The sequence below is a fragment of the Enhydra lutris genome, unplaced genomic scaffold, assembly GCF_002288905.1.
Source record: "Enhydra lutris kenyoni isolate GAN:26980312 unplaced genomic scaffold, ASM228890v2 scaffoldscaffold35, whole genome shotgun sequence".
Lineage (NCBI taxonomy): Eukaryota > Metazoa > Chordata > Mammalia > Carnivora > Mustelidae > Enhydra > Enhydra lutris.
The window spans coordinates 14801291-14823984 of NW_019154119.1; the positions used below are offsets into that span (position 1 = coordinate 14801291).

A 22694-nucleotide genomic window follows, 5' to 3' on the forward strand; every position below is an offset into this window, starting at 1 on the left:
ACACAAAATTTTCCCTACGTTGAGAGCTATGCATTCAACCATGAATGCACGTTAAAGTCACCCGGGACACCCTTAAAACTGAGTGCCTGGACACGAGCCCATCCCAAGTAAACCAAACCCAGCACCGGGGGGGAGCCCGGGCATCGTGAGGCCGCGAGCTCCCGGTGACTAAGTCACAAGCAGGACTGAGAACCACAGTTTAGAGCAACATTTCTGTACATTTGGTCTGAGAAGGAGCGGGACAGAAGCAGCAGAGACTTGTTAAAACAGCCCGCTCCTGGGGCCCTGCCTTGACCTCTAGAACCGGATCTCTGGAAACAAGAGTGAGAAGAATGCCATTATTCCCAAGCACGCTGGCTATGCCTAAGGGCACTGCGGTTCTAGAGCCGCTTAAAGGTCATAAAGTTATTCTCACCTCCTCCTTAGACTGACCAAAAATGAATAAAGTGAATAAAAAGGTAAAATACAAGGTACTTTGTTCACACAGAGCTTTCAAGCAGGTGGGCTCCTTCAACCCCCCCACTCCCCAGAAGCGTGGGAGGCAGACACGAGAACGGCTGCTCCGTGTAGACCACAGCTTCTACTGCCGGGACATCTGTACTCGGGTGACAACAGAGGCGCTCCCACAGACACAAAGATGCCCGCGCCCCTAAAAACCACATTAAACTACCAAAGAGGGGTTGGGCCTCGACACTGAGGACGGAAGGTCTACAAATATTTTCCCCTTTGGGACACAAGCTCTTGCCGACCCTAGTGTGACGTCCCAAAGTGACGTCACCAGGAGCTGTCCCTGCGCTCCCAGTGTGGACCATTTCTCGCAGTGGCTCCTGATACTGGGGAAGGGGTCACTACTTGGCACTCTGGGTGAGCAAGTCTTCACTACGCAGTCCACTCACTGCGGGACACAGAGCACCCCGATCCCCAGTGTGGGACCACCAAGGAAGGATCCTGGGCACCTGCTAATAGCCCCCAGTAGGGGGCAGTACCTCCCCATTGAGAACCACGGAGCGCTAGCCCTCAAGCCCAAATCGAACACCTCGCATGGTTTCAGAAACAGTTTCGTAAAACTGATTTCCTCTCTCCCCAGAGCAGGCAGGAAGGCCCAGGCCCTCCGGCATTTCGGCTGGGCTGTTAAAGCAACTCCATTCCGTCAGCATCCACGAAAGCTGGGCACCTGGGGCCCCAAGATGTGGAGGACACCAGCACTGCCCTCGGGAATGTCACTGCATACACGACACAGGTGGCCACGTAAGGGAGACAGAGCCCTGGGGCATGCCAGGGAGGGAGGGAGCCGCCCTTTAGGAGGGGACACCTGAGCTATGCCCTGAAAGGTGCGTTAGCGGTGAGGCAACGAGATGCTTTCAGATCCTGATGTGTGGCCAGGGGTGGGGACGGGAGTGGGGGCACTGAACCATCCCACACTGGAGTGCAGGGCTCTCAAGCAGAAGCCGCAGGGAATGATGGGATTATACGGGTTGGCTGGGGTCAGGTTCCAGAAGGGCTTGAGCGCTGCTGGGGACCTGGGGGCTTTCTCCTTCCCACACGGCTCATTCTCCAGGATGAAGTCTGGTTGTGCCCCTGCAGGCAGGGCGGCGTCACAGGTCAGGCCTGCTGTCACCGTCCCAGAAGCCCGGTCCTTGGCCACCCTAAATTCAGCCCCTCGCTGAGAAGAACCAGTCAGAGGAAGAAAAGTGGGGGCCTGCCTGGGACTCCTCCTGCCGGAGGAGGGACAAGAGCTGGACCTCAGATTCCACGCTGGTTAGGACGGGGGAGTCTCGGGTCCAATTCAGAAAAGACAATGGTCCTTCAACTAAGAGGGAGACTCCCGCCAGGGAAGTCCTCCGCTGGCCGGGTAACGGAAGCGGGGAAGCCTGGGCGAGTCTGGGCTGCCTCTCTGGGCCTCACGTGCCTCCTCTACCAGAGTGTGGGGCTGGACAGTTGCTATGGGCTCTTCCAGTGAACAGTCTTGGATCCCAAAATCCACTTAGCTATGTGCATGGAGGAAGAGAGAAGGAAGCCTGGCTCCCTAAACAGCTCCCACAAGCACGGAGGGGCAAACACAGAGCCCAGCGTCAGACCCCATGTCCCGGACTCTGGGAGAAGATATGCTTAACCTGTTTGTTCACCTCCTCACCCTCTTCCATGCTTCCTCCCTTACCATCTCTCAAGCTTCCTAAACTGTAAGCTGTAGCTCAGCTGTCACCTCCTCCAGGAAGCCCTCCTTGAGAAGACCAGCTCAGGAATGATGATGATGTGGGTGGCCTAATGGTGTCCACCTGTGAGCTGCCAGATGTGCCCTGAATTTCCACACAGCCCCTCAGCTGACCCTCTCGGCTGCCCTGAGAGCAGCATTCTCATCTCTAGATGAGGCAGTTTGGTCAGAAGGCTTGTCCGAGATGCCCCAACTAATACGAGCCGCAGTTGAGCTTGGAATTCGCAGTTATCTGAATTGGGAGCCCACGTTCCTCCCCTGCCACCATGCTGCCCCCGATTTCTCCAGAACTCTACAGCCCTCCTGATGCGTGAGCCCACAGGAGACGGGTCACCCGCTGCTTCCTGGCAGACGCCCATCACCCAAGTCGGTGGCCGAAGCTGCAGGTTCCCCCCAGCACCGGGGCCTGGGCACGGCCCCCCAGACTCTGGAGGCACCCGCTGGCTGGTCCCAACTCTCCCTCCACGCCACACCAACTCCAGGAGGCACGGGGGCCCCAGCATGGTCGCCCCATGACCCCCCCAACAGCCCAGCCCAGAGGAAAGCGAGACACCCCCCCCCCCAGCCCCGGCACGACCGGCAACACTACCGAGCGCTGAGAGCCGTGGCATGGCCGACGGGTCGCTCTTCACCAGCTGTTGGTGCTTCGGGGAGTCCCTGCCATTGAGAACGGCTGGACCCACGGCGGCTGCTAGCGAGGGGTGCTCGGAGGCTGGTCCTGGCAGCGGAGAGAGAGAAGGGGGAGCACACACTCAGTTCACAGGATGCCCTGTGAGCCCAGCTGGCAGGAAATTACTCTTCTTCTATTTTTATAAACTTATAAACGAGCTTCTGGCCGACAAGTGACTCTGCCCACCGAGAACCCACAAACACAGATGCACACATACTCCTGGCCCAGGGAGCACGGCCTGCGTGAAAGGAGGACCAGGCAGACCTGGGAGCCAGTGGGGCCCCTGAACCTCAGGGGGACACGCAAGGCCCTTCCGCCGCCCTCCCCCTTCCCCGCCCTGCTCAGGCTTGTAGCAGGCGCGCTCGGGAATCCCATCGCCTTGCGGTCGCCCACTCAGGGCTGCTCGCGGGGCCTGGGGATACTCCTGGGGGACACTGGGGGTGCTGGTCTCGTGAGCCCCACCACAACGCCTACGTGCCTGCATCAGCCAGAATGCTCTGGAAGGCCCTCCAGAGTCAAGGGCAGCCCAGACCATTTCCAGTGGGTGCGGCGGCATGAGGAGGGGTCGAGAGCATGGTTTTGAAGCCAGCCGCCCTGTGTCTGAACCCCGGCTCCGCTGCCCCACTCCAAGCAACCACACTGAACTCACTTGGCCTCCCTCTGCTTCAACCTTCTGGGCTACACACGGGGACAGCAGCCAAGCCTCTGTGAGAACGATGTGCTTCACAGAAGGCAAGTGTGTGGACCGGTGCCCGGCAGCAGAAAGCTCTAAGGATTGCCCAGGGGTATCATATTTAATTCTTACAATCACCCTGCAAATTAGGAAAGATTTTCTCCGGGGCACCTGAGTGGCTCAGCTGGTTAAGCATCCAGCTGTTGGTCTGAGCTCAGGTCTTGATCTCAGGGTCATGAGTTCAAGCCCTCTGTTCATTTGGAAAAATATATACAAATTTTCTCCGACTAGACATATATGAGGAAAGAGAGATTCAAAGAATTTGAAATGAGTTGCCCCAAACTGCCCGACCAGAAGGTATCAGCCCTGTACTCCCTGTACTCCGATGGTAAAAACAGTGGGCTTCCCAGTTACGCTGGTAGCAGAGGGCCCACGTGGCCTGGGCACTGTGAGGACAACAGCATACGCCACGCAGGGAGGGAGGCACAGTAGGAGGGCACAGTTCCCAACCCCAGGGGCAGCCTCTTCTTTACCGATGTGATGAACTGGGGGGGAGCAAGGGCACTGTCCCCTGCTTTCAAAGCCCCTCTACAGACCCTCTGGGCCAGAGGAAGGAAAACAGCCACCCCTCCAGGGTCCTTGAGGAGGCTGCGGTGGTCACGGCGATCACGCCTGTAAGGTCTGTTCGGAATGGCAAAATGCCAAGCACATGAGCCAGAAATACCCACTGTGTCACCTCTTCACTTCACTTCCTACTGCCCATGAGGTCCTAGGCCAGCAGCTGAGCCTCGACTTCCCGGGTGGTGCCCCGGGGAAACTGAAGCCCACATGCAGAGTGCTGTGAGGACTCAAGGAGGTGCCCCCGGGACTGCGGGCCACTAGCTGGTCTCACCTGCCCCTCCCGGGAACTCCAGCCCAGCTCGGACGTGGCGCCATTCTAGAGCGAGGTCTAAGCTGCAAACTGGGGGTGCGGAGGGACCCCCGTGCCCCACACCACTGACAAGGAGATCACGTTTTGCTGCCAACAGGAAGGCAGGACATCTTTCTAAATTAAAAACATAGCACGCTGTGCCGGAAACTATTACAAATTCACGAGGACACACAAAGGCGCTGCAGACAGAGCAGGCAAAGCCTTCTAGTCATCTTGAAAAATGTGTGGCTGCCTCATGGAGCTGCTGTGCCGGGGACATGCCGGGGACATGCCGGGGACATGCCAGCCCGTGGGTGCAGCATGGCTGGCATTTCGCCGCCACTCACCTGCCTGCTGGGCTCCCATCGGGACGCTCGGCGTCGCTCCAGGAACGGGTTCGCTGGAGAAGGCCGCCAGGGGCCCAGAGCTCTCCGCGGGCGGGAAGAGGGAACTGGAGCAAGTACTGGCGGCGGCCTGCCGGCTTCTGAACTCTAAGGGAGCAAGACGCACGCATCAAAACCGATTCTGCACCGGTTCTGGAATGCTCTCCGGGACGAGAGAGCTAGACACACCTAGATAACCAAAATGGTGCCAACGCCTTCCTGGCTTTGCTTCAGGGTAGCTGGAGGGAGGTGGGCTTGCCAGGGGATTCTGTCTGGGGGACAGCTCGGACGGTCAGGGGTGGGAGGCGTCATGAGCTTCTGAGAAAAACAGACGACGCCAACGAGTCACCCAATCACTGCCCTTCAAGTCCAAGGAAAGAACAGACGGAGGGAGAGGAAGTGCCAACACCCTCCCCCACCCTCCATCCTAAAAGTCACCCTCTGTCGGAAAGATGGACCCCCAGCTGCACAGCCAGCCGGGGAGGTGCGTGGTCATAGCAAGTGATCACAGACTCAACTGGTCCCACAGTGGAGGAACAACTGGCCCCCAGGACCTAGAAAATGACTGACACATAGCAGGAGCTCAAGAAATACCTACGGAGTGATGTGAGAAGAGGAGAGGGGGAGGGGAGGAATGCCCAGAGCCAGCCCCTCCCGAAGCCTATCCTTTTCTTCACAGCAGCTGGCTGGGGGAGGCCAGACGACCAGAAGGGAGCCGACGCAGACAAGTGGAGACAAAAGATTCTTGCTGAGACCCCTCCTGGGACACGTCCCTCCAGACCTGGGTGAATGAGGGCATCTCAGGGACCACCTATGGCTGAAAACCCATCCCCCCACTTCCCTCCACAGATGACTTAGCCACGGGTGATATGGGGAGATAGGAGGGAGGAGAGAAGCCCAGGAACGTCTTCAAGGACAGGACCGTAAGGCTGGACTTTCTATTCTGCTCACAGAGTTTGGGGCAGAGAGAGTGAGGCATTATTCAAGCCCTTATTCCCCTAACTCAGGGTTCCTCAGCCTTAGCACCGCTGGTATTTTGGACTGGATAATTCTTTGCAGGGGTGTGGGGGTGGCTGTCCTGTGTGCTGCATGTCGTTTCACAGAGTCCCTGGTCTGTACCGGCTGGATGACAGCACTCTCTAGTCACGGGGATCACAAAGGTCTCCGAGCATTGCCAAATGTCCCACGGTGGACAAAATCAGCCCCGGTTGAGAACCTCTACCCCAAACACCAGCTACAAGCACAGGCACGGCACAGGGTGGCCCTGTGCCGTCAGCTTTTCAATGTCCCGCACAATTCGGCAGGTGCCAGACACACCCCTAAGTCACGGCAGCGCGGCGACACACGGGGCTGGCCCCCCGCCTGCAGTCCTGCCTGCCTGGAGGCTGTGGCGCCTGCTCTCCTCTAAGCCCTGCTGCTTGGCCCCAGGGCCGGCTCGGAGGACCCCCATTCGCCCACCCGACCCCGCCCGAAGCCCTAGGGCTCACCTGAGCCTTTCCAGCAAATGAGAGATCCTTTGGTGAGAGCCCCTTGTGCGTTGCGGACCAGGTAATATTTCAAGTGTTTCTGCTTCTTGGGCTGAGTGGTCAGCTTAAGATTTATGTGGTTAGAGAATTCCGTGAAGTAACAGAAGCCTTTCTTCCCACAGCCAACACAGTTCCCAGAGAAACCTGCGGGAGGAAGCGACCACGAAAGTCTCCAGCTTACCTTCAACACCCTCTTCAAATAATACAGACTTTATGGAAACTCTATTCGCATTCTATACCGCCAACCAGAAAATTCCACAGGGCAAAGGCCCCTGGCAACTTATGCTGGGCCAGGGGTCAGGATGACCTTGACTCAAACAGAAGAGGGACCAAGAAGACCCAGTCACGAACATGCCCCCCCCCTCCGGCACCTCCCAGCAAACTCTGAAGACTGAACTTGCCCCAGGGGCAAGTGTTCAAGCCTGTGACACAGAGCAAACTTTACACGAACTATCGTGTTCGACTGTCTATACCGATCAAGTGCTTGTAACAGGCGGTATGTCCCCATCTCCAGTCACAGAATCTCAAAGTCCTCAGACCACCGCCACTAGGACACACGGAGGGACCTCCCGAGAGCCCCAGCTTCCATCCCGCTCCCAGGAGTTGTTGAAAAGAAATGAAAGCATCATGGTGCTCGGCCAGAAGAGTGGTGAGGAAATGCTGGGGGCTCGGCAGCCAGGGGAGTGGAGACCATCTGTGAGAGTGTGGCTGCCACCATGTCAGCGTCCCGCTGGTGAGGCCCGAATGGGCCTTCCTGGGAAGGATCAGAGGTTCCCACCAGCTGTGAGGTTCCAGAAAGGCTGCCCCATGACAAAACGACCCCCTATGAGCAGGTAAAATCCAGAGAGTACGCGCGGGAAGACCTCTACAAACCATCAAGTCCAATCAAACCACCCTCGCAACCGCTGGTTCGCAGAGGAGGAAGGGGCTGCTCTGCCTTTTCTGCCTGACAGCCGCTCGCCTCTACCCCCAGTATCTCAAGAAAGCCTTCCTTCAGACCTTGCTTCGCCCATTGGTGCGTCGGTTTTCCATGGCACGAGGTCCTTTGGGAGCAAAGCCCCTGAAGCTGAGACTGACTAATTTTGTCACAGTCTGTGGCTTCAAGCTTACGAAGGCCACTGTGACTTAGCCCAGGAGGGACATGCGGCCGCGTGCGTAAGCCCGGCTTGTTTAAACACGGCCTTCCTGAGACCCCGCCAAAATAACACGTTCGTGATGGTTCAACACATGTCCACGAAGAAACGAGACACCTATGTTACAGAAACTTACTGGGGACAGAAAAGGAACAAACATGCCCAGAGAACCAGGGACGTTCTGGCCATCTGCTGCCCCCCAGACAGATCACTCGGCTTTATTGACATAACAACTGGTTGATCGGGACAGCAAAACCTTCTTTGGGGAAGGCTGAGAACGAGAAAGGTTACATAAGCGTCCCAGCCGGATGCAGACAGTGTGTGGCTCCATTCTGGCCTGAGAACAGAGTGTCGACCACAAACATGACATTCAAGGCCACCCCGAATCCTACCCAACCCCCACCTCCAGCTTCCGCTCTTATTCCCCACTCTGCTATGCCAAATCCCCAACTGGACCCCCGCCCACTCCCACCACTCTCCTGTCCCCAGGCTCATGCTCCTTCCTATGGAAGCCCCACCTGCCTGTGTCCTGCTGTCACTCAATGCCCATATCAAATGTCCACTTCTTCAGAGCTGTCCTTGACCCAAAGGGTTGAAGCTTACTGTTCTCAACCCTCTACTGCCCTTTATTCTGATGAGAGGATCATAGTAACCTCTTCTTTCGTTTTTATTGAAATTTGCATATTTTTTCCCCCGTAACTCTCCCCGTGCTCCAAAGGACTGGCATCGTGGTGTGAGTGCACGTAGGTGTGGGCTCTGTGTGTCCATGTAAGTTCATGTGCACAGACTAGCGTCCAGCACATGGCAGACAGTCAGTAAACACCAGGTGGGAAGCCAGTAGAAGCAAGGTAACTATCCCCGTGAACGCTTTGGGATTTCTGCATATACTTTGAGATAATAATCTGTTTTTTATTTATGGCTTTGTCTTCAACCTGGCTCACCCGCCATCAAAGAATAAGGCCCCAAAAAACCTTCCAAGTTCTTGGGAAGGGATTCTGGCCCCAAGTGTTGAAAACATGGGTGGACAAGAACCACTGCCAGGCCGTGCGATGCTAACAGCACCGTGCCAAGGCCAACACTGCCATGCAGAAGCAGCTACATGGACATTAGGTCCTGGTCCCGTGAGCAACATGAGCTGCGGGACCAACCACGGCTCCCTTTCAGATGCAGGACTGGGAAGCAAAGACCATCAGGAATGCCTTCCTGTGGTTCAGAAGGGGGAACCCCGGGTCTTCCAGGTCCAGCACATATTTAGGGAGCTGGCAGGCAAGCTGCACTCCTGCTCTGGCAGAAATTTCTGGTCAGGAGAAGAGGCTGCCCTTCGGAGAGGTGATCTGGGACCACAGAAGGGGGCGACCAAGAAAACCACAGGACAGCTTCCCAACCAGTCCCAGGAGACCAGGGAAACGGATGAAGTCACCCCAACTGAACACATGAGGTAATTCTAACGTTTCAGGAAATTGTCTGCAAGGCAATAAAAATGTTCACAAGGATGCATAAAACGAGCCATTCTCTTTGGAAATCTGCCTCAGGACTGGAGCGTTGATAATAATCTCTTGAGAAGACAGAAAGCCCGGGATGCAGCCCGAGTGCTCAGATTCCCCGGCACAAACACCCCAAGCTGAGAGACACGGTTCCTCCAGTGGCCTACAGCGCAGGGACCCCTGCATGAAACCGAGTCTCCCATGAGCACACGGCAGTACAACCGCTGGTCCTACGGGCCCCCGTCTAGCCGTGTCCGTCTGCCCACATGGCCCTGCTGCATGTGCACACAGAGCCAGGCTCTGCCGCCGGTGGACAGCCCCCTGGCAAGGCAGGGCTCAACAGGGCCTTGCAGCCGAGGTCAGACCCCGAGAGGGGCTCCGTGCTCTATTTAAGGATGGAGCCATCACAGGCAGGCACATGTCACACTGGGCAGCCAGGGGCCACGCCCCTGTTCCCTGAAAATGAACGGCGACTCGGGACAAAAACAGCATCATCTCTGGCTTCCTTCAGCAAACGAAGGGGAAACACCTGGCATCGAACATTGTGTCCAGGCTGTGAACACAAGCCGTGAAGACCGATCCAAAGCCCCACGTGGATGGTGGATGGAGAAGAAAAAGGGGCCAAGTAAAACAGATGTTCATTGCGGGGTGGTGGGCAATTTCCCCCTCCTCCACTTCATGCTTCACTTCTGTGGTTCCTGCCACCATCCTGCTTATGGAGGTAAATACCGCTTCACGACCATGAGGAAAAAACACGTCCGTGGACCCCAGCCTTGATATTTTGGCCAAATTCCAACTGAAGTACAGAAGGGATCTACCTTCTACTTGTGTCTCTGAACATGGGCCTCCAGGCGCACCTCCCTTTGCTTCCTCCAGGGTGTGCCTCAGAAGAGGGACCCAGACCAGAGCGCCTACCAGGCAGTGGGCGAGAGGCACGCGGTCCCACGGGCCCACACCCGAGAGGCGGGAAAAGCCTTTAGATCTCAGTCAGGATTCAGATGAGACAGAAACGAGATGGGGGTGATGGGCGTTGAAAGATGAAACAAATAGTGATGGTGCGTGAGCAGGCTGGGAACATACCCAACAAGACCTAGGGATTATCTAGAATCCTACAAGAAGGCTCATAACTAGGTCCCCTGCCTCTAGTTCTCCCCTTAGGAAGAGGCAGAGAGAAATCTGTTGTTCATGTGACCTCTGAGAGACTGTTCTAAAATGCAAGTTAAAAACATAGCCATCCCCTCGTTTGAACATTTCCAAACACAGAAACTGTTCAGGGAAAACCGGAAGGAGGGGACCATACAAGGAGACAGAATGAGTGACAGGTCAACCAATGCTGTGGGAGAATCTTGTTTGCATCTTGACTGTAAAACAAACCAACAAAAACTGTAAGACAAAATTTGAACACAGTGGATATTTGATGTTCTAGAATGACTACTACACGTTTTAGATACAATAATGGTGCTGGGTTTTTAACAAAAAGCCCTTTCTTTTTAGAGATACACAGTGAAATGTACACAGACGAAATGACACATCTGGGATTTGCCTCCAAATAATCCGGTAGGGACAGAGAAAGAGTTAGGAGTGAAATGCAACTGACCGTGTTTTAGTAATTGCTGAAGACACAAGAGAGATACATAGTACTACCACAGGCTTCTCCCTACTTCCACAGTTTAAAAATGTCTTCCTGGGGCACCTGGGTGGCTCAGCCGGTTAAGCATCCAACTCTTGGTTCCAGCTCAGGTCATGACCTCAGGGTTATGGAATCAAGCCCCGTGTCGGGCTCCCTGCTCAGCAGGGAGTCTGCTTGTCCCTCTCTCTGCTCCTACCCGCTCTCTCTCTCTCTCTCTCTCTCCCTTAAATAAATAAAATCTTTAGGGGAAAAAAAAGTGACTTCTGGGGCACCAGAGCCTTTCCCAGGCAGGGCCCAAGCAGCCCCCACTCCCAATCTCCACCCTCTTCCTCCAGCACACCATCCTCCTCCTTACACGTGGACCCCCTCCTGCCCGAGAGCACCCCATCTTCTGGAATTGAGACCAGGGCCAGAGCACCCGGATTCAAATTCAAGACCTGCCACTTACTAGCTGGGTGACCCTGAGCAAGTCACCTAACCTCTCTGTGCCTTCATTCCTTCCTATATAAGTGCCAGGTAATAATGTACCCACCTCACGGGCTTATCCCATCCCGCCGAGCAGTTTCGGGCGCACGGTCAGGGCTCCGTAACGGGGCTGCTCTGAGTGCTTCGCTGCTGTCGCTGTTCTCCAGCTGACAAAAACGCAGCTGGTTTTTCAGGGCCCAGCTCAACACCACACCCTCAGGGACACCCCGCCCGTCCCCGGGGCTCAGTGCACCCTTCCGCAGCCCCCCATACAGCGTGCCGCACAGAGATGTAGTAAAAGCTTGATTTCTGCGGCTCTCTGAGCTGAGTCCCCGCTTGCCCGAGCTTTCGCCCCAAGTGGCAAGCTCCCAGGCAAGGACCTGGTTGAACTTGATTTGGGGGGCCCCGGCGCTGAACTCGAAGTCCACATCCCATCCGGGTACACATTCCATAAATGCTTAATGCTCTGCCTGCTGAATGAACACAGGACTCAATTACACCTAAGGGGGAAAAATGAACATTGTAGCCCCATGTTTTCTTTTACCTGAGCTGTCGGCCCATTTCGCTGAATTATCGTCAACACCTGGAAACACACACCGAGATTTTCACCTTCTCAGACAAAATCCCTTGGTTGATTCAAACTCGCTAAAACAAGATTCCCTTCATTATAAACTGGGGGGGCAGTGGTTATAAATTAGGAGCTAAAGCCATTGCTTCCCCCAAGATCCTGCAGAGCTTCCATTTTATAGATCACTAAAAAGCACGGAGCCTGGGCCGCCGGAGGGCTGGGGGGCCTCCTCGTCCTGCGCAACCATCAGGGGTAATTGCAGGAAACCCAAACAGTGTTAAGTGTGCAAGCTGAGAGCATAAAGTTATTTTAAAAGAAGAAAGCATCAGTTATTACCAACCGCCCCTCGTTACCCACCTCTGATGGCTTTTTGGCGAGCAGTTAACAAAGACCCCACTTCCTCTGCCCTCGCCACCTGAGGAGCTGGAGCTGGGGCGGGGCGGGGGGAGCTGTTGGTGAATGCACTGAGAGATTCCTGTCTCCACCTTTCAAGACCCAGAACCTCCTTGATTTACTGCCCTCGCAATTCCTTTACAGTCACAAAGTGGGGGAATTCAGCCACAGCCCCGGCCAACCACCGGATCGAACGGGGACCAAGTCACCAGAGCCGTCCTACCAGCATACGGCATCCGGAGTGGTCTCGAGGAGCACATTAAATCTGAGACGGAAGGACTCCATGAGCTCCTTGGGAATTTTCCGGGATTGTTCTTGTTTTCAAGAGCTCGTTACAATAAGCCCACACCGGCCTGAACCTCTCTCTCCCTGGTCACCGTCCCAGAGCTGCCCCTGCAGCGCTCGCCTGCCTTGCTTCCCAGCATTAACCCCCGGCCCTGTCACCTCAAGGCAGGAACCATGTCTTTGTTTTCTGCGGCTGCATCCTGCCCTCCCCTGGTCTCTCCTCCCCTTGGGCCCTTCCCATGGTGTCTCAGACATAAAACGTGCTATAAATACCCACGCACAAGTGCGGACCTGCTCAGCTTCGGGGGCGGGGTCAAGCAGGAAACGTACCTGTTCTACAGAGAAAACGGCTTCTGATGCTATGTCTGGCCCCAATCATTACAGCCCTCTGCCTGTCTGGTCCTCCTCCTAAGGAGACACCAGGCCCGGCGAAGGGGCCAGATTGCCAAACGGCCAAGAGCGCATGTGGGAATCACTCTGCGCTTGATGGAGAAGGTCTGAATGTTCTGCAAACAGGAACACACGTTCGGCCCCGTTCTCCCTCCGCCTCCTGTCTGATGGCTTCTGAAACCATCTCGGACAGGTCTCTATCCTATTCTTTATTTTTTTTTAAGATTTTTATTTACTTATTTGACATAGAGTGAGAGAGAGCACAAGCAGGGAGAGTGGAAAAGGGAGAAGTAGGCTCCCAGAGCCCCATGCGGGACTCGATCCCGGGACCCTGAGATCATGACCTGAGCCGAAGGCAGTCGCTCAACAACTGAGCCCCTCAGGCGCCCCTTTATCCTATCCTTGACACGGGAAGGCACTTAGAAAAGGTCTGATGAACATACATCTAAAAAAGTTCATTCTCAAGGTCAGGTTCTCTATAGGAAGTTCGTCACATTTTAAAATAAACCTCATTAAAAAAATAATAAATAAATAAATAAATAAATAAATAAATCTCATTAACATTCCAGTTCCATACAGAAAGAGCCTACTGGAAAGCAGAAACGGGCCCGCAGGGCCTGCTGAAAAAGAGGCCCCCACAGGAGGCCCACACCCCCACCCCCAAAGGCCTCCCTTGTCCCCACCCCCACAGGCAGGTGGAACCACAGAAAAGGACTTACCAAGAAGAGCGTTGTGCCCATTATCATCGGGCAAGAACCTTTTGTCAACGGCACACACCAGGAGATGGTCCGGGAGGCTGGGGGACTTGGCCCCCACGAGGAGAAAGCCTGTGGGGACGTCGATGGGCTCGCTGGAAAGGGAGACAAGACGCAGGTCCTTCCCCGCCTGGCAGTACCCTACGAGGAATGGACAGGACTCACACGCGCGCCAAAGGGCTTCCCCAGAACCAGGCTCCCCACGGGCCAAGGGAGGACATTCCAGGTCTTGTCAGGAGCAAACCTCACCTCTGCATGTGGCTGACTTTAATATTAGTTCCAAGAGATAAAATTAGAACCACAGTTACTCGGGACACCCGACGCATGTCAATTCCTTTGAAGACAGCAGTGTCGCCGTCATTCATGTACAAATGAAACTCAGCAGGAAAAACGGCGGATGAGCAAGGGTCGACTAAAATGTACACATGATGAATCCCCAAGAAATTGTGAGTAATGTGGTATTTTCCACACCCTGCACTTTTCATGTGTATGAGAAACAGGGAAATGTCACAAAGAGGGAGCCAGAGCCTGCTGGTGCTGGCTGCCTCTGGGGATGGCACCGGGACACAAGGAGAGTGACCATCAGGGAGCCTGGCACTCTAGACCCTTTTGAACATTTTGTATTTAGAGCTTTTAAATATACTTCCCATTCGAAAAATAAGTGCCCTAAAATGTCTAGAAATAAGAGGGGAGAAACAGCTGAGATTTATTTGGATGGGCCTCTCCGAGGTCTTCCCGGATGAGGGCACACTCGGCCCCATCTCCTGCGTCTGCTCCATCCTTAGCTACCAACTGAGACAATAAGAGTTAATGGGATCCTGATGGTCCCAAGGCTTTCCTGCCAGACTCTACAATGTGAACAGAGCCCTCTGGCACGCACCTGCTTCACAGGTGCTGGGTCTACAGCACCTGGGTCCAGAATCTCCTACATGCCCCCGGGGAGGGTCACAGAGGGGCCCTGGGAGGGGGAGGGGCTTGGCAGGCATGGAGACAGTGCCCACTGTGTGCCAGGCACTGGACCAGGAGCAGCTCTGCAAAGCTCTCATGGGGAAGCGATTCTGCCCCCAGTTTGCAAAGATGGAAATCAAGGCTCAGAGAGGTTCCGGGATGTGCTCAGAGCTGCTGAGAGCTGGGCCAGGTGGGGGGAGGTTCCCCTTCAGCATCTTAGGCAAGTTCAGCAAAGTCCCTGAGGCTGAGGTCGAGCACCCTGCAGGCCTTCTCCCTACATGGCCTGGGCCCATCCTTCTGAAGAGCTGGAGGAAAAGAGGCTGGGGACAGTCAGTGGTTACCGCGTTGGCTTGGAAATTCTTTGAAAATCTCTGTAATGACCACTGCAGAGTTCACAGTTTCCTTCTTTAACTAGGTGACCTTTTAACATCTGAACACTAGAAGTCCTACGTCCTGAAGAGCCACGGCGCTGGTTTCTCTCTCCCCGAAGAGCAGCCCCGTGAGAGCTGACTGCCTCTCCTGCCACATCCTGTGCGAGGCCAAGTGCAGGCCCACACACACAGCACCTGGGACCTCTACGCCCCGTGTGACCTCAGCACTATGCCCTGCCCGGCCAGACCTCAGACTCCTACCTATACACACGCCAGCAGCTCCCCAGAGGGCTATATTCTCTCCCTTCTGAGCCTTTGCACATGCTGTTCCTCTGTCTGGAATATTCCACTTTCCCCCAAACTGCTCACAGACTCCTGCTAATCCTCCAAAACCCAGATGACGGGCCACCTCCTTCAGGAAGCCTTCCCTAAACTCTCTACCTGTGGGAGGAACGTTTCCTGAGCTCCCAGGCACCTGTGCTTGACCACCCTGCCCTGTCAGCACTTTCCACCTCATGTACAAAGTGTCTGCTTGCCTCCATAGCTCCATGAAGCTGGGAGCTCTTGTACCTTTTATCTCCATATTTCCAGAGTGGGGAGGGGCCCAGTCAGGAGTGGATTAACTAACTAGTGACGCCCCTCGACTGGCATGGTGACCGGCAGATGAACGCACTGCACTCCGAGAGGCTGTCCCGCTAGTGAGTGGCAGAGCCCCAAGTTTCTCTGAGTGCAGAGCACAAGCTCTTATCACCAGACCAAGGTGCCCCCACCCCCGGCATTCCTGTGCCTCAGTTCCTCCACGGACTGATTCTACACGGCTCCTGACAGAACACACGTCTCCCTTCCTCAGCGGTAAAGCAGGATCGCGGAGGAAGATTATTCTCACTGAGCGGTCCAAGTGAAAGCTCGGAGCAGGCAGACCCAAACTGCGAAATATATCCGAGTTTCCAAACAACCAATGAACGGATGGATCCAAATCCACTCGTAAACTCGAGCTATCCACAGAGTGCCAAGGGGTGGTGAGCCGACAGCCCCCCGGGGGCTCGAGGAGGATGTAGCCAGGGACCGGGGCACAGGGGACCCGGGGTGCAAAGCCGCAGACTCTGCCAGCTGCCAGCCTCACCATCCATGGTACAGCAGCCTTCGGGTGGAGGGTGCATCTGGTAGGGATTTGGGGGACAGGTGGACTCCAGTCCCCCTTCTCCCTCTTCTTCCTCGTCCTCATTGTCCACTTGGCTACCACCTGGAAGTGGCAAAGGGGAGGGAGGAGACAGTCAGAGGCAAGAGGTCAGCAAGTCTCAGCCATTTAATAATTACCCAGTCCCTACAGGCCTGCTAGGAGCCGGGCATCACCCCCCCCCCCCCCTCCCCCCCCCCGCCCCGGCTCTGTTCAGAGGGGAAAGCTGAGGTCATAGGACTTTCCCAAGGTCACAGACTCGGGCTCCCAGCCTGGCCTAGTGACTTCAAATTCAGGTTCACGTCTCTTTCCATTCGGCAGAGCTCCACGCATCTGCTCACGCACGAGGGTTCAACACACACATAACTTTGAGAAACCCTCCAGAATCTTTCCGGGGGAGGGGCCACAGATTCAGGTATAGACCATTTTACAGAGAGGGACCCTATGGCTGTCCCGCAGCGCTCCGGTGACAGCCGGCTCCCAGGGGCAACTGAGGCCCCCGCTGATGTTAGACTGTCCTGCGTGGCTTGGAATACAAAGCGTCATGTGAGCGGTCTCTCTCCGGCGTGCAAGCTGTCCATGTTCATTTAGCCCCAGGGGAGGAATGCACACATAGGGAGGACTAGAAATACAAACACACCCGAGTCTGGCACAGACACATAGAGCACCATTCCAGAACACGGCCTGGCGGGTTATGACTTGGGGAAACTTTTTTTTTTAAGTGCAGTCGCATATAGGCAAGCAAGGAACTGGCTGGAAGAGCCAGGGATTGGCCTTGAAGCCCCCCCGCTCCCTGCTCATGAGCTCTGTCGCGGTGGTGAAACAGCTTCTGGTCATTCCCCGCAGCCTCTCGGCTCACAGAGAACGGGGCCCCTGCCCTCACGCACCTCTGTGACCCTAGAGGCAGTGCCCAGGACACGCATGCCCAGCTGATGGGGGCACACCCCCTCGAGCCCCATTTGCCCAGCACTGCTCGAGAAGGGGGTTCAGCTGAATGAATTTCCCAGGCTATGGAAGTACCGTCCTAACTCCTTTTAACAGACATTTTTGGTCAAAATCTTTCTCAACTTGTCCGGGTTTAATGGTCATTTAATAACTAGCATGCAAACTTCTTCGTGGAATAGGGTCATTACGAGCATCCTTGAAGGGGCTGGGCTGGAAGACCGTTTTTCTTCTTTTTTGTTTCTCTGCCTCCTGTTTTAGCACTCTTTCCGTGTTCCCGTTTCTCCTGCCTCCTCTTCTCGGCTTTGCCCCTCCATCTATCCAGTGGGTTCGGTGGTTCTAGGTGAGTGATGAAATCATGTGCAGGGCAAGAGAAGGGCTGGGAATCAGGGAACTCTCAATTCTCGAGCCTGCCGCTGCCTGTGTGGCCAGGAGAAAGTTACTTAACCTCTGTGCATCAGACCCTGCATCTTTGAAATGAGGTGGTTATACAGGGCCTCTGAGCTGCTACGGCCGGCCATCAGCGCCACACAGCACCTTCCTGATGTGATTTAATTAGTACGGTGGCCGCCACTTTAAAGCTGCCCGTGGGACAAGAGGCAGAAGAAACGGAACATCTGAAGCCAGCTCAGGCCCGTGACCTTGGGTAGGTCAGTGCAGGAAGTGAAAAATCCCTGGTGTCCCCATCTTTCTGAGCCTGGAGAACACGGAGGTGGCAGGAAGACCATAAAAAGATTACCCAGGAAGCACACGCAGGGGGTGGAGATAGCTCCGAGCCTCCTTCAGATGCCTCCTTCCTGCCATTAAATGCAGGCCCGGTGGGTCATTAGCCTAAGGGGTGGAGTCCCGCCCAGACCCCAGGCGCCAGCAATGCTGCACAGGTCCCCATGGGGGCTGGGACTGTCCTGCCACCATCTGCAGAGTGGGCGGCACAGAGCTGTTTGTGCTCTGTGGGACCAGCCACTCTCCTCTCTGAGCCATGACTCCAGAGGCCCAGAGGGAAGGGCAAAGACCCCAACAATCTGCGTGAGAAGGATGGAGAACTCAGAGCCCCGCAGGAGGGCCTGTCTGCGTGTTACTCTGCTAAAGCCCAAGGGAAGAACTCAGACTCTCCAAAAGAATGAAAAATGAGGGCCTTCAGCCTCCGAAAGTCAAGGAAAGAGCTCAGAATCCGGTGGATGAGAAAGCAGACCTCAAAGGTCAAAGGTCCACCCCAGACATCCCAGCGCCTGTGATGGGATCAGTCAGGCAGTGAGAGAGGAGACTATCACAGCCGGGAGCAGAGCCCACCCGCCTGCTGGCCAAGGTCTCCGGTGCAAGGAGGGCATTACCACGGCGCCACACGAAACAGAGCGGACTGGGAGCTGAGGACCTTAACACGAGAACACACAGGCGCCCAAAGATGCGGCCGCACTTCCCCTCTGTCGAGCTGGATTTTCCTTTCTTTCCATGAGAAGAAACTACATGACATTTTGAGGGGGGTGGGGTTACAAGAATTAACTGCATCTCGTTTAATTAATTAATACTTATCTCAAAACTCTGGGGTGGTATTTGTTGTTTGGTCTTTCATAAAAAAAAAAAGTAAATAGCACATAAAAGCCTCTCCCCCTCCCCCACCCACCTCGGGAGGAGGTGTGGTAAATCCTCTAATCCGGGGAACAAAGCCCCAAGGCCCCAGCTGAAAGGCGCTCAGGAGCACAGAAGATGTTACAGACCCTGGGTGTTTAGGATGCCGGCACCCTGGCCATAAACACCACCTTTCATGTGACTGAGGAAGGACAACAGTAAGAGACCCTGGCAGACAGACGGAAAAACCAAAGTGTGGCCAGGACAAGCCGTTCGCACCAAGTTTTATGACAGAGAATCCAGGGGCAGAGTCGTGCGTTCAGTTCATGGTGACGTCCAGCCAACTGAGAAGGAGAGTCTCCCCCTTCCCACCAGACCCCTTCTTTGTCTTTCCTGCACCTTGGGAGGATTTCTCTGTTTGCGGACGAAGAGGAAAAGCTGGAGGTTCTGCTCTGGTTTCGTACAGGGTGGGGGGTGTGGGGGTGCTGCGCTGACAGCAGGCAGGACGCCTACAGCCCTCAACACGGGAGGCATGAGAAGGGGACGCCTCCAGCGGTCCCCGGAAAGTGCCAGCTGCCCAACGCCCGATTGGCAGGGGAGGGCATCCTAAGAAGTCAGTGTTTGAGATGCAGCCTCCCAGGGAGTCTGCAGAGAACTTAGGCAGAGGAAAAGCTGGGGGGGAACCTCCCAGGGCTTGCTCCTCTCTCCCACCCCCGAGGTGAGCAACGGCCCCCTGTCCCCTACCGACTTAACCACGGGTCTGCCCCCTTTCCATCACAGAGTCACCAAAGCTAAGGGTACAACTCCCTGACTTGGGCACTCCTTCGACACTGCAACCTGCCATCAAAGCCCTCTCCCAGGGTCCCAAATCGTGGGATTTAATCATCTTAGCAGGGGGAGGTGGAAAGCACTTTGTAGATTTCAAGGTGCCATTCACGTGGACTAAGTCACCATTGTCACCGTCAGTAATTCACGATTAGCAACAAAGACTTTCAGTACTCAGAGTAGCTACGGATGGCTGTTTAATGCATACGCTCTACGAACGTCTGTCGGCTAGCCAGAAACACAGCCCGTATCCTCCACTCATTCATCATCTCCCCCAGTGCCGCACTGATGCTTCCCCTGCTGGAAGACATGCCTGCTTTCGATACCAGAGAATTCTTGGTTTTCCTAATCCGTGCTTTTGGGCACAGTCCAGTTTCTCCCAGACCCTCCTCTAGCTCTTTTAGGTCCTTACTGTGGCTGTTTGCAAAATTAACATAAGGACTTTTCAAAGACGGACACAAGGAACGCCTTCCTGCTAGAATAAGGAACTATCAGATTCCACGCAAGCAACTCTGTGCCTTATTTTCTCTTACGTGCAACCCTCCCAGCCAGCCATCCCCACACCCTGCCAACACACACACACACATACACACAAAGACTGACCCATACACATGGCGACCCCCCCAGTATAGGACCAGGCATACTGCACGCCTTCTTTTTTCTTTTCTTTTTTTTTTTTTTTAAGATTTTTTTTTTTATTTATTTGACAGAGAGAGATAACAAGTAGTCAGAAAGGCAGGCGGGGGAGGGGGGAGCAGGCTCCCTGCTAAGCAGAGAGCCCGATGGGCTTGATCCCAGGACCCTGAGATCATGACCTGAGCTGAAGGCAGAGGCTTAACCCACTGAGCCACCCAGGCCCCCCACTGCACGCTTTCTTGATTGATTAATTTTCTTTTAAACAATGGTCCTTTTTTGCCTTCAATATCTATGTGAATTCCACAGGGAACTTCCAGCGGAAGGCATTCACTGCCCAAAAGAACTTAGGTAACGGTCACCGTCTCATCCCGTGGACTGCTGTGGGGTTACTTCTGGCACAAAAAACACGTGGCTATGAAAGAGACACACTAAAGACTGAAAACAACCATTTTATCCTCTGGATAATTAAGCAAACCCTAAAGTTATCCCCACGCCTGAATATAACTGATTCATTTATTCCTGGCACACATTCTCGGTGTTTCCAAGTTTCTAGAGGGCTCTCGTATCTGCAATCACAAAGAGAAACTACCTAGAGACTATTTTGCAAAGATAGGACCATGAATCCCTGGACAGAGACGGAAAAAAATCACCAAGGGCCAAAGGGTGTTAAAATTTCTGACTTATCCAGGGAGAACATCAGACCTTCTATGAAAGGCATCAGAAACAACCCAGGCACGACAGTCCCAACACAGCCCTCTTCCTTCCCCCATGACCCAATGAATAACCACATTCCTAGCATCCTTATGGCTGATACTCGGTCTTAGCCAAGGAAAAAGGTAAGTGCACTTTTTCCTTTTTAATTCTTTTCTGCTAGACCCAATGTTTTCCAGACAGAGGGGAGAAGGAGTTTCCAGTTCTGTTCTAACAGGAGCTGCCCAGACGCAGGACCCACACCGGCGCATCTCCTACCTTCCAGGGCAGAGAGCTGCTGCTCGGCTTCCAGATAGAGCTGGGAGAAGACAGGCCGGGGCACCAGGCTGCTGGACCGCAGGGACGCCTCGATGGAGTTGTGTAAGACCTCTTCGAACCGCGTCGTCTTCAGCTGTCCGGCGTAAGAGTTTCCCATCTTCAGAAAGGACGGCGGAGGCTGCGGTTTAAAACGACATTTCAGCGTCAGTTGGAAAGGCTGACCCTGCGCCTGGAGCCCAAAGCCAGAAGTGAGCCGGTTGCCAGGAGGGAAGGGCTCTGGATCCAAGGAGAGGACGGCTGTCAGCGACAGCTCCTGCCCAGCAATTACAGGAAGTTATATAAGTAACAGCTATCTCTAATTTAGCACTCCGATAGCAGAGTCTGACACCTTTCCGCATTTTCCCTAGAAACCGGTCATCCCTGGTTTCAAAGACCACTCCCCCACCGCCCTCCCGCACCATCCTCCCTTCCACCCACCCCTTTTTCCCCTGAGATGGGATCCTGCCGCCAAGAGAGCTCAAATGATGGTTTATTTTCCTTGACTCACAGAAGAACAGACCCGTGCCACTTTACAGATGCGACAGCGGCTGGCAATTCCACGATCCATCCATGACAGCTAGGCTCCAGACTGTAGGATTACAAGAGCCCCCACACCTTCTCAGAAGGTGGGCTAACAGATTTCCCATCCCTGCCTTTTTTGCTAAAAGACCAATTGTTAACATTCTTCCCTTAAAGTGTTTTTGTAGGTTATTACCGTTTCCATTGTACAAGTAATGTGGAGTTACATCTGGAAAACATGGAAATCTAGAAATTACAGAAGATAGTGGACAAACAAAAGGAAAAAGCACTGATATGCCCATCCCCCAAGATAACCACTGTGATTTTTTTTTTGTAGCAGTTTAAGATACCTTTCACATCCCATACCATTTACCCACATGAAGTACACAACTCAGTGGTTTTTAGTGTACTCAATGTCGTGCAACCCTCACACGATCAATTCTAGAACATTTCCATCACCCCAAAAAGAAACCTCGTCGTATCCTTACGCTGTCACTCCTTCAGCTCCCAACCCACCCCAGCCGCTGGCAACCGCTAATTTACTTTCTGCCTTTGTAGATTTGCATCTTCTGGAAAGTTCCTATTAATGGAATCCTACGGTCTATGGTCTTTTGGTGACTGGCTTCTTCCAGATAAGCACAACGTTTTCCAGGTCCTTCTGTGTTGTCACGAACATCAGCACCTCACCCCACTGGGCTAGGATGATGCATTCTTTCCAGACTTAATTTCTTCACAACTCGGGGATAGGAGAGAAACGGGAGACTGTATTCACACAGTTATGATCATTCTGTAAATGAAATTTTTGATTCTGCAGTTTTCACTGGACACGAACATTTCACCCAGACCTCTTACAAACGCTTTTACAATGACGGTCATGGCCGCATCATAGTCCTCTGAGCGAAAGGTACGATACCAGCTCAGACACGTCCTTCAGATCGTACATGGTGAACCTCTCCGCTTAGCGCTCCCCAAGCAGCAGCACGGAAATTTATATTCCTTCCTACTGTTTTCTGTTTATTTTCTATTTCCTTAAAGTTAGCTTTGTGTTTCTGTCTCCTCTTGGCTTAATCTGTTGTCCTTTTTCCGAACTTCTTAAAATGATTCCTTCCTTGTCGTCCTTATTTCCCACCTCCTTTAATAATGAAGCTATCTCAAGCTACTTATTTTCCTCTGGATGCCTCTTCTGCTATGGCACACAGGCTTGGAATAAAGTGTTCTCCTTTCC

At 54.2% G+C, this 22694-nt stretch overlaps 1 protein-coding gene across 2 annotated transcripts in view; it reads right to left on the reverse strand.

Annotated features, from left to right (window-relative positions):
* LOC111154103 (growth regulation by estrogen in breast cancer 1) overlaps window positions 1-21068 on the reverse strand; it is a 71581-nt gene extending 50513 nt beyond the window's left edge. For both annotated transcript variants that reach the window (XM_022513490.1, XM_022513489.1), the window contains exons 1-6: window positions 20912-21068; window positions 15920-16039; window positions 13442-13618; window positions 6336-6518; window positions 4813-4956; window positions 2802-2930 (exon numbers count right to left, since the gene is read on the reverse strand). In XM_022513490.1, coding sequence (XP_022369198.1) covers window positions 2802-2930; window positions 4813-4956; window positions 6336-6518; window positions 13442-13618; window positions 15920-16039; window positions 20912-21068 — 910 coding nt within the window. The remainder of the gene's footprint in view (window positions 1-2801; window positions 2931-4812; window positions 4957-6335; window positions 6519-13441; window positions 13619-15919; window positions 16040-20911) is intronic.
* Between the last annotated feature and the right edge of the window lie 1626 nt (window positions 21069-22694).